Here is a 12,616-nt window from a genome sequence, read left to right on the forward strand (position 1 = left end):
CTGTTCCCTGCAGTATAATAATAATAATAATAACACAAGTGCAGCGTTCTTCTCTGTTCCCTGCAGTATAATAATAATAACACAAGTGCAGCTTTCTTCTCTGTTCCCTGCAGTATAATAATGATAACACAAGTGCAGCGTTCTTCTCTGTTCCCTGCAGTATAATAATAATAATAATAACACAAGTGCAGCGTTCTTCTCTGTTCCCTGCAGTATAATAATGATAACACAAGTGCAGCGTTCTTCTCTGTTCCCTGCAGTATAATAATAATAACACAAGTGCAGCGTTCTTCTCTGTTCTCTGCAGTATAATAATAATAACACAAGTGCAGCGTTCTTCTCTGTTCTCTGCAGTATAATAATAATAATAATAACACAAGTGCAGCGTTCTTCTCTGTTCCCTGCAGTATAATAATAATAACACAAGTGCAGTGTTCTCTGTTCCCTGCAGTATAATAATAATAACACAAGTGCAGCATTCTTCTCTGTTCCCTGCAGTATAATAATAATAATAATAACACAAGTGCAGCGTTCTTCTCTGTTCCCTGCAGTATAATAATAATAACACAAGTGCAGCGTTCTTCTCTGTTCCCTGCAGTATAATAATAATAACACAAGTGCAGCGTTCTTCTCTGTTCCCTGCAGTATAATAATAATAACACAAGTGCAGCGTTCTTCTCTGTTCCCTGCAGTATAATAATAATAACACAAGTGCAGCGTTCTTCTCTGTTCTCTGCAGTATAATAATAATAATAATAACACAAGTGCAGCGTTCTTCTCTGTTCCCTGCAGTATAATAATAATAACACAAGTGCAGTGTTCTCTGTTCCCTGCAGTATAATAATAATAACACAAGTGCAGCATTCTTCTCTGTTCCCTGCAGTATAATAATAATAATAATAACACAAGTGCAGCGTTCTTCTCTGTTCCCTGCAGTATAATAATAATAACACAAGTGCAGCGTTCTTCTCTGTTCCCTGCAGTATAATAATAATAACACAAGTGCAGCGTTCTTCTCTGTTCCCTGCAGTATAATAATAATAACACAAGTGCAGCGTTCTTCTCTGTTCCCTGCAGTATAATAATAATAACACAAGTGCAGCGTTCTTCTCTGTTCCCTGCAGTATAATAATGATAACACAAGTGCAGCGTTCTTCTCTGTTCTCTGCAGTATAATAATAATAATAACACAAGTGCAGCGTTCTTCTCTGTTCTCTGCAGTATAATAATAATAACACAAGTGCAGCGTTCTTCTCTGTTCGCTGCAGTATAATAATAATAACACAAGTGCAGCGTTCTTCTCTGTTCTCTGCAGTATAATAATAATAACACAAGTGCAGCGTTCTTCTCTGTTCTCTGCAGTATAATAATAATATCACAAGTGCAGCGTTCTTCTCTGTTCCCTGCAGTATAATAATAATAACACAAGTGCAGCGTTCTTCTCTGTTCTCTGCAGTATAATAATAATAACACAAGTGCAGCGTTCTTCTCTGTTCTCTACAGTATAATAATGATAACACAAGTGCAGCGTTCTTCTCTGTTCCCTGCAGTATAATAATGATAACACAAGTGCAGCGTTCTACTCTGTTCTCTGCAGTATAATAATAATAACACAAGTGCAGCGTTCTTTTCTGTTCCCTGCAGTATAATAATAATAATAATAACACAAGTGCAGCGTTCTTCTCTGTTCCCTGCAGTATAATAATAATAACACAAGTGCAGCGTTCTTCTCTGTTCTCTGCAGTATAATAATTATAACACAAGTGCAGCGTTCTTCTCTGTTCGCTGCAGTATAATAATAATAACACAAGTGCAGCGTTCTTCTCTGTTCTCTGCAGTATAATAATAATAACACAAGTGCAGCGTTCTCTGTTCCCTGCAGTATAATAATAATAACACAAGTGCAGCGTTCTTCTCTGTTCCCTGCAGTATGATAATGATAACACAAGTGCAGCGTTCTTCTCTGTTCTCTGCAGTATAATAATAATAACACAAGTGCAGCGTTCTTCTCTGTTTGCTGCAGTATAATAATAATAACACAAGTGCAGCGTTCTTCTCTGTTCCCTGCAGTATAATAATAATAACACAAGTGCAGCGTTCTTTTCTGTTCCCTGCAGTATAATAATAATAATAACACAAGTGCAGCGTTCTTCTCTGTTCCCTGCAGTATAATAATAATAATAATAACACAAGTGCAGCGTTCTTCTCTGTTCCCTGCAGTATAATAATAATAACACAAGTGCAGCGTTCTTCTCTGTTCCCTGCAGTATAATAATAATAACACAAGTGCAGCGTTCTTCTCTGTTCTCTGCAGTATAATAATAATAACACAAGTGCAGCGTTCTCTGTTCCCTGCAGTATAATAATAATAACACAGGTGCAGCGTTCTTCTCTGTTCCCTGCAGTATAATAATGATAACACAAGTGCAGCGTTCTTCTCTGTTCCCTGCAGTATAATAATGATAACACAAGTGCAGCGTTCTTCTCTGTTCCCTGCAGTATAATAATAATAACACAAGTGCAGCGTTCTTCTCTGTTCCCTGCAGTATAATAATGATAACACAAGTGCAGCGTTCTTCTCTGTTCCCTGCAGTATAATAATGATAACACAAGTGCAGCGTTCTTCTCTGTTCCCTGCAGTATAATAATAATAACACAAGTGCAGCGTTCTTCTCTGTTCTCTGCAGTATAATAATAATAACACAAGTGCAGCGTTCTTCTCTGTTCCCTGCAGTATAATAATGATAACACAAGTGCAGCGTTCTTCTCTGTTCTCTGCAGTATAATAATAATAACACAAGTGCAGCGTTCTTCTCTGTTCCCTGCAGTATAATAATAATAACACAAGTGCAGCGTTCTCTGTTCCCTGCAGTATAATAATAATAACACAAGTGCAGCATTCTTCTCTGTTCCCTGCAGTATAATAATAATAATAATAACACAAGTGCAGCGTTCTTCTCTGTTCCCTGCAGTATAATAATAATAACACAAGTGCAGCGTTCTTCTCTGTTCCCTGCAGTATAATAATGATAACACAAGTGCAGCGTTCTTCTCTGTTCCCTGCAGTATAATAATGATAACACAAGTGCAGCGTTCTTCTCTGTTCTCTGCAGTATAATAATAATAACACAAGTGCAGCGTTCTTCTCTGTTCCCTGCAGTATAATAATAATAATAATAATAACACAAGTGCAGCGTTCTTCTCTGTTCTCTGCAGTATAATAATAATAACACAAGTGCAGCGTTCTTTTCTGTTCCCTGCAGTATAATAATAATAATAACACAAGTGCAGCGTTCTTCTCTGTTCTCTGCAGTATAATAATAATAACACAAGTGCAGCGTTCTTCTCTGTTCTCTGCAGTATAATAATAATAACACAAGTGCAGCGTTCTTCTCTGTTCTCTGCAGTATAATAATAATAACACAAGTGCAGCGTTCTTCTCTGTTCCCTGCAGTATAATAATAATAATAACACAAGTGCAGCGTTCTTCTCTGTTCTCTGCAGTATAATAATAATAACACAAGTGCAGCGTTCTTCTCTGTTCCCTGCATTATAATAATAATAATAATAACACAAGTGCAGCGTTCTTCTCTGTTCCCTGCATTATAATAATAATAACACAAGTGCAGCGTTCTTATCTGTTCCCTGCATTATAATAATAATAACACAAGTTGGATGGATGGGTGGGTGGATGGATAGATGGGTGGGTGGATGGATGGATATCATTAAGGTTCAGTCAGGAGGCATGTGATGTGAATCAAACACCGGATCTTGAAAATCGGTCGTCATGGCCAAATCAGTGTTATGTTTGGCTTCTGCGACGGACAGTTCAGTGCCAGCCTGCCCTCCATTCAGGACTCACACAGACCCAGCACACCCTGGTCACTATCTGTTCCAACTCCTCCCCTCTGGTAGACCCTACTGAGCACTCTACCCCAAAACAACCACACGACCCAACCAACCGAAACCCTAACCCGTGCACCAAACATGGGCACCAAACATGGGAGGGTGCACCAAACATGGGCACCCACCCTTAAGCACACCCCGGGATCCATGCATCAGCCAAACACGGCGCCCCGAAAACGGTTTCTTTCCACGGGCTGTCATTCAAATGACCACTTAACACTGTCGATAAATCCAACATGTTGTATATACTCTACTGTACATGTTGTATATACTGTTCTGTACATGTTATATATACTGTACTGTACATTGTAGGTATACTGGTACACTCTGTCATGTACATCTACCTCACGCATGTATGTCAGTATGCTGCTAACATGTATTTCAGCATCTCTGATATAGTATTCTCTGCACCGCTGCTCCTCATCAGAGCCACCAAACCAGAGTCACATTCCATGTGTGTGCAGTCCTCCATGGCCAATAAACATGATTCTGGGTGTCCGGGTAGCGTGGCAGTCTATTCCGTTGCCTACCAACACAGAGCTCGGCGGTTCGAATCCCCGTGTTACCTCTGTCTTGGTCTGGCGTCCCTACAGACACAAGTGGCTGTGTCTGCAGGTGGGACGCTGGATGTGGGTATGTGTCCTGGTTGCTGCACTAGCGCCTCCTCTGGTCGGTCGGGGCACCTGTTCAGGGGGGAGGAGAACTAGGGGGAGTAGCGTGATCCTCCCATATGCTACGTCCCCCTGGTGAAACTCCTCACTGTCAGGCGAAAAGAAGTGGCTGATGACTCCACGTGTATGGGAGGAGGCATGTGGTAGTCTGCAGCCCTCCCCAGATCAGCAGAGGGGGTGGAGAAGAGACCAGGGGGGCTTGGAAGAGTGGGGTGATTGGCCAGGTACAACTGGGGAGAAAATCCACACAAAAAAACCCCCACTTGACTGATTCTGTTCTAGTGTGTTCCTGTGGGGAACAGCAGGCGAGCCGAGCCAGCAAAACAGAATAAAATCCACCGTCTACACAAGGGCCTTACTGTAGACGGACACTTTAAGAAGAGCATTACCTTAACACTTGTAGGAGTCAGTGGAACTACAGTAGATACCAGGGGCGAGACGAGACTGACACCACCCCAGTGGGATGGTGGTTGGTGAAGCTCTAAGTGACTCCTCAGTTTACTGACTGTTTCCTCCACCCCTTCACAGATCATCGCATATCAGCCATACGGGCGCTCGGTCGACTGGTGGGCGTATGGTGTGCTGCTCTACGAAATGCTGGCAGGACAGGTGAGTGGCCTGTAAACACACACACACATATACATACATTAAAACAGATATATTAGCAGCCTTAAGACACTTTGAAGTCACATGCCACTAATGCCCCTATTCCACTGCATGGTACCGGCTCGGCTCGACTCTACTCTACTCTACTCTACTCTACTCGCTTCTTTTGGTTTTCTACTGGGCAAAAGTTAGGGATAGTACCTGGTACCAAGTACTTTTTTTGGTACCGCCTCTGTTGAGGTTCCAAGTGAGCTGAGCCGATACTAAAAGAAGACATGAAAATACCACTATAAATACATAAATAAAATAAAATGAAATATAAGTATATGTATATTTATTTAAATATAAATAAAATCTTATAAAATAAATAAACAAATGAAAATATTTACATGTATTGATATTCATTTAAATATGAATAAACTGACCACTGGTTGGTCAGAGAGAAATTGAACAGCTGTGTTTATAACAGGAAATGCCAAAGCGAGTCTTATGAAACTTGTATGATAGCTGATAATCTGTCCATGTAAAACATGATGTGTTGTCAGTGAGTCTCTTAGTTACACTAATATTGTTCATGTGAAGCACACATTTACAGTTGGTCTTGCTGGTTTTGTTGAAAATAAAACACTGGTGTGGGGCGCCGCTAGACAAGGGAGGAAAACTAGTCACCGCGCCCACAGATGACCCACGGGGCTTCACCGTGAGGGGGTACTATCTGCAGTGGAAAACCACATCCCACACAGTAAAGCGAGTAGAGTCAAATAGAGTAGAGTCCAGTTGAGTCGGGACCATGCAGTGGAGAAGGGGCAGAAGAGAGCCACAAACACAAAGCATTGTTGACATATCGCACACCTTCACATAAAGGCTCTTCTGAGACCTCGATGGACTCAGGTGGCGGTCCCTGAAGACAGTCCCACCCTTGCTTCCAAAAGTGCTCAATCATACCACGTACACTTACAGACACACCTAAACACACACTCACAAGCACACAGACACACACACATGGATATATGGATATATACACACACAAACAGCCGGGCCATCTGCCAGGCGCTCCCAGGATATGTCTCGCTGGGCCCGGCTCGTGTCATGTTGTCTGCTCAGTTTAATGTCAACACGGTGCTGATGCCTCATGAGGGGTGGTAAAGGTTAAGTTAAATGTGATGTGAGGGTAAGTGCTCAGGGACCACATGAAGTGGCTTTATCCACCACCGGACAACAGGTGTACTTTTTACCGACTGGTTTTTGTTCATGAGCCCACTTCAACCTTGATCTCAGCTCCGCGCTTGTTGTGCCTGACCATTAACTGTGCCATATTACTGACAACGACACCAGGCTCCATATAGTTAATATAGTTTTGCAATATTTGTGTTAAAGATGGTTTTAATGCAAATTCTTGCATGTGTTAATGTCAGTTTCACTAAAGCGGTTGGCATTACCGAGACAGGAAGTTCTGATTTTAGTCTCATTTCTGTCAGAAACAGTAAGACGAACATTGTGTTTGGAGTTCCACAGTCAAGCTACAGTATATGCATGGATATTATGGCAAAGACAGAGGGCAAGGGCATTAAGAAAGCAACAGGACAATAACGACAGCACTCAGGGTTTTCAGTGGTATTATGTGGTCGCCGACAGCCATGCCAGCATGTACCCTGGCTCTGTTGAGTGACGGAAGCTAAGCAGGTGTGGGCTTGGCTAGTACTTGGATGGGAGACCTCCCGGGAAAACTGAGTTGCTGCCGGAAGTGGTGTTGGTGAGCCAGTAGGTGGCAGTCTTCCTCTGGTCCTAATAAAAACAACAAATATCAAATCCCAGTGCCCCAGTGCAGTGACAGGGACATCTGAAGGACGGCATCGCCGTCCTTCAGATGAGACGTTAAACCGAGGTCCTGACTCACTGGGGTCGTTAAAGATCCCATGACACTTATCACAAAGAGTAGGGGGTCCCCCGGTGTCCTGGCTAAATTCCCAGCCTGGCTCTCTCCATCTGGTCACCTCATCATCCCCCATGTAACTAGCTCAATGATTCCTCCCTCTCCACCTCAAGCTGATGTGTGGTGAGCATTCTGGTGCAAAATGGCTGCCGCACATCACGCAGGTGGTGCTGCACATTGGTGGTGGTAGAGGTGAGGTGAGGTGAAGTGCTTTGGGTGTCTAGATAAAGCGCTATACTAATGTAATCCATTATTATTGTTAAAAATCATCCTTATGATTGGTCTTCAAAAGATGTACTATAATTCAGATTCAGACAACTTTATTCATCCCAAAAGGGAATTCAGTTCCACAATCTACCCACACCATACACAAACTCACAGACAAGTGGCAATCGACAGTATGTCAGAGACAATAAACAGATCAGTACACGGGCAAGAGATGCACACCGTCATCCTCGTGTGGCCATGCGTGCAGACTCACACGAGGACCAGTCAGAAGGATAAAAATTCACATAAGTTAAAATAATATAATAAATAAATAAATGAAGCATCCTAAGATCTTGTGCAGGCTACATTCCAATACCACATCCAGTGAACGAACGTTTTAATGACACGTGTTACAAGAATTTTGCCAATTCTTTTAAGTACTTAACTTTTTTCATTAACTACAGCAGTGTGAAGTGCTGAGGTAGTTCTCTCTGAGAGATGAAAACAGGTGTGGCTTTTTAACCATCCTGGCTAATGAAGTAAAAACTCCCCCAGAATCGACAGCACGTTAACTAATGCATCATCGTCAGTGTGTGTAGGAACGTGGTCTGTCTGCAGAAGGCCTTGAGGACCAAGGCAGTGGAGCAAAAGACAAAGCCTTCGTCGACCATCTCCCGTGGAGGTCTGAGTTTGGTTAGTTTCAGAGAGGGGTCACACATGAAAGACAATGCTAACTAACTGCTTTGATCTCATGTGGATGGCTAAAAAACAGACCCAAGTGTGAAGGACATCTCATCTCATCTCACCTCATCTTCAGCTGCTTCTCCGGGGTCGGGTCGCGGTGGCAGCAAGCTAAGTAGGGCACTCCAGACATCCCTCTCCTCAGCAACGCCCTCCAGTTCCTCCTGGGGAGTCCCAAGGCGTTCCCAGGCCAGATTGGACATGTAGTCCCTCCAGCGAGTTCTGGGTCTACCCCGGGGTCTCCTCCCAGTTGGACATGCCCAGAAAACCTCCAAAGGAAGGCACCCAGGAGGCATCCTAATCAGATGCCCGAACCACCTCAACTGGCTCCTTTTAATGCAAAGGAGCAGTGGTTCTACTCCGAGCTCCCTCCAGATGTCCGAGCTCCTCACCCTATCTCTAAGGCTGAGTCCAGACACCCTACGGACGAAACTCATTTCAGCCACTTGTATCCGTGATCTCACCCTTTTGTTCACTACCAAAAGTTCATGACCATAGGTGAGGTTTGGAACGAAGACTGACTGGTAAATTGAGAGCTTTGCCTTCCAGCTCAGCTCCCTCTTCACCACAACGGTCCTGTACAACGTCCACATTACTGCTGATGCTGCACCAATCCGCCTGTCAATCTCCTGCTCCATCCTACCCTCACTCATGAACAAGACCCCGAGATACTTGAACTCCTTCACTTGAGGCAACAACTCATCCCCTACCCAGAGGGAACAATCCACCATTTTCCAGTAGAGAACCATGGCCTCAGACTTGGAGGTGCTGACTCTCATCCCGGCCATTTCACACTCAGCTGCAAACCGCCCCAGTGCGCACCAGAGGTCGCGTTCTGATGACGCCAACAAAACCACATCATCTGTAAAGAGCAGAGATGCAATTCTGAGGTTCCCAAAACGGACACACTCCTCAAGGGACAACCTTGGAGGAGTCCAACACCCACCAAAAACATGTTTGACTTTGTGCCGAGAATGCGGACACAGCTCTCACTTTGGTTACATGAGGACCGGATGGTTTGTAGCAACTGCCCCGGTACCCCATACTCCCACAGTACCCCCCACAGAGTGCCCCGGGGTACACGGTCGTAAGCTTTCTACAAGTCCGCAAAACACATGTAGACTGGCTGGTCAAACTCCCATGCCTCCCTCAGCATTTCTGCAAGGGTAAGGAGTTGGTCTGTTGTTCCACGGCCAGGACAGAATCCGCATTGTTCCTCCTGGATCCGAGGTTCAACAGTCGGTCGGAGCCTTCTTTCCAGCATCCTAGAGTAGACTTTCCCGGGAAGGCTGAGCAATGTGATGCCCCGGTAATTGGAGCACACCCTCTGGTCCCCTTTTTTAACCATCGTGGAACACACACGATGTAACGATTTAGCACACGTGGCATCATGTGTGAAGGACAGTCTGTACAAATGTAATCAGATTGCTGTCTCTTCTGTAGAGATGATGAAGATCGAGATGTTTTTGTTTTTGTTCTTCACAAATTAATAGAGCACTTTCTAGTTGGGGTGGCATGGTGGCGCAGTGGTTACCGAGCGCGGTCACCTCACACCCCTAGGTTTGAACCTTGGGATAGTCCAACCTTGGGGATCATCCCGAGTCGTCCTCAGTGTGGAGTTTGCATGTTCTCCCTGTGTCTGCGTGGGTTTCCTCCAGGGGCTCCGGTTTCCTCCCACAGTCCAAAGACATGTAGGTCAGGTGAATCGGCCGTACTAAATTGTCCGTGGGTGTGAATGTGTGTGTGTGTGTGTGTGTGTGTGTGTGGGCCCTGTGATGGCCTGGCAGCCTGTCCAGGGTGTCTCCCCGCCTGCCGCCCAATGACTACTGGGGTAGGCTCCAGCATCCCGTGACCCTGAGTAGCATAAGCGGTTTGGATAATGGATGGATGGACTTTCTAGTAGGAATCACTTCATATGCCTTTAGAACACAAGTTTTATATTAATAGGAAAAAAACACCCTTACCCATCGAGTTATAAGCACAAACTCTCCATCTTCTGCTCTCTCTATTATCTTTGCCCATCTCGTGTGAAAATGAGGGCAGGATGCAGACAGGCTATTTCCAACGGGGGGGGGGGGGCAGGGTAAGTGAAATGGAACTGAGGTTCATGATACATTTATTGACTGTCAAAACAGCCGCATTATAGTTACTGATGGGTGGCAGCGAGGGGGAAAGAGCTCATCCACTTTGCATTTCCTGTACGGGGGGGGGGGGTCTGCCTCTAAAACACATCAGTCCAAGTCCTTCACCTCTTCCTGCGCTTTCTGTCTTCACCACCTTACAGCTGTGTCCTCATCCAAATGCAACTTCTTCATGAGTCGAAATTATTAAATGTGAATTAGGGACATTCCCATTAGCGGTGTGTTTTTAAGTGAATAAATAATTTGGTGGTCTGCGTGACACAAGCCTGCATCACAGTCACTGCAAAAAGATATCGGACAGAATCTTTTATGACCTTCTTTTGGAGAAGTTAGAAAACTTAAATGCTCTTTAATCTCTATTGAAACATACCCAGGTACATGTAGATATATATAAAACTTTGTTAAAAGAAACACTCAATGGTAGGGAAAGTGCTCAACAAATAAGGAGCAAAATAATGCAGATTAAAAATATGAATTTCTCGGTATTATATTCTGGATTATATATATACGTATATATGTGTGTGTGTGTGTGTATTGGCATCATCTTAAGTGTGCTATTGTAGTACTTTGTATCTTAATGGTATTTTTACTTCTATTTTATTCCATTCTGACCAATAATTTCTGTTTTTAACCTTTTTCTGATATGCAAATCGCACACCGACCTTTGACAAACTGAACATTATTCCACCCACTGTACAAATCCATGTGAGACTTTTGAATTCTGAATATTCCTGTTGTGCAACCGAGAAACTGACGTCCCCCTGTTGTCGTCTCCATCCTTTCACCACCCCACCCCCCAGCCTCCTTTTGATGGCGAGGATGAAGATGAGTTATTCCAGTCCATCATGGAGCACAACGTGTCCTACCCCAAGGCCATGTCCAAAGAAGCCATCTCCATCTGCAAAGGGGTGAGTTTGAGTCAGTCACCGGTCATGTGATGACAACTGCAGCACGTAACTGTCAAATAATTACACCTGAAGAGATAAACGTGTTCCTCCAACCTGCTGTGCTCTCTGCAAAAAGTCTGTCTCGCTTGGTATGTTGTAGGTGTAGTATCGCAGTTCGCACATCTGTACGACAGTCCAGCCTCAGGTTTTAGTTTGTCCAGAAGTTACTAAATTGTTCTGGATTCGTACTGTAGAGTTAAAATGAAACAGGGCATCCGGGTAGCACAGGGATCACCAGTTCGAATCTCCTTGTTACTCCCGGCTTGGTCGGGCGTCCCTACAGACACAATTAGCCGTGTCTGCGGGTGGGAAGCCGGATGTGGGTATGTGTCCTGGTCGCTGCACTAGCGCCTCCTCTGGTCAGTCAGGGCGCCTGTTCGGGGGGGAGGGGGAAGTGGGGGTAATAGCGTGATCCTCCCACGTGCTACGTCCCCCTGGTGAAACTCCTCACTGTCAGGTGAAAAGAAGCGGCTGGTGACTCCACATGTATGGGAGGAGGCATGTGGTAGTCTGCAGCCCTCCTGGATCAGCAGAGGGGGTGGAGCAGAGACCGGGACGGCTCAGACAGCAGGGTGATTGGCTGGATACAGTTGGAGAGAAAAGGGCGGAAAAGAAGCAAAATAAATAAAATAGAATGAAATGGACGTGTCTTCTAAATTGTCCGACATCATCCACAAGCTACATGGTCATTACTCCATCTGTTTAGGCCACCGTGTGACTGACAGAGTCGCCATGCGTCATAGGTTACGTGGGTGGTGCGTTTAGGCCAACATGAGTATTTTGGATGGAGTATTTTGGCCAACATGAGTATTTTGGGTGGAGTATTTAGGCCAACATGAGTATTTTGTATGGTGCATTTAGGCCAACCTGAGTATTTTGAATGGAGTATTTAAGCCAAAATGAGTATTTTGGATGGTGCGTTTAGGCCAACATGAGTATTTTGGATGGAGTATTTAGGCCAAAATGAGTATTTTGGATGGTGCGTTTAGGCCAACATGAGTATTTTGGATGGAGTATTTAGGCCAACATGAGTATTTTGGATGGTGCGTTTAGGCCAACATGAGTATTTTGGATGGTGCGTTTTAGGCCAACATGAGTATTTGGATGGTGCGTGTAGGCCAACATGAGTATTTGGATGGTGTGTTTAGGCCAACATGAGTATTTTGGATGGTCCGTTTTACGCCAACATGAGTATTTTGGATGGAGTATTTAGGCCAACATGAGTATTTTGGATGGCCAACATGAGTGTTTTGGGTGGTGCGTTTAGGCCAACATGAGTATTTTGGATGGAGTATTTAGGCCAAAATTAGTATTTTGGATGGTGCGTTTTAGGCCAACATGAGTATTTTGGATGGTGCGTTTCGGCCAACATGAGTGTTTTGGGTGGTGCGTTTAGGCCAACATGAGTATTTTGGATGGAGTATTTAGGCCAACATGGGTATTTGGATGGTGCGTTTAGGCCAA

At 44.3% G+C, this 12,616-nt stretch overlaps 1 protein-coding gene across 2 annotated transcripts in view; it reads left to right on the forward strand.

The window, feature by feature from the left end:
• The window catches only part of prkcaa (protein kinase C, alpha, a), a 412,324-nt gene that overhangs the window by 328,920 nt on the left and 70,788 nt on the right, over positions 1–12,616 (forward strand). Inside the window, exons 14-15 of one of the 2 annotated variants that reach the window (XM_056281110.1) lie at positions 5,106–5,186; positions 11,006–11,113. In XM_056281110.1, the coding sequence (XP_056137085.1) occupies positions 5,106–5,186; positions 11,006–11,113 (189 nt within the window). The remainder of the gene's footprint in view (positions 1–5,105; positions 5,187–11,005; positions 11,114–12,616) is intronic. The other variant, XM_056281111.1, reaches the window with a different exon arrangement.

The sequence above is a fragment of the Lampris incognitus genome, chromosome 5, assembly GCF_029633865.1.
Source record: "Lampris incognitus isolate fLamInc1 chromosome 5, fLamInc1.hap2, whole genome shotgun sequence".
NCBI classification, from domain to species: domain Eukaryota; kingdom Metazoa; phylum Chordata; class Actinopteri; order Lampriformes; family Lampridae; genus Lampris; species Lampris incognitus.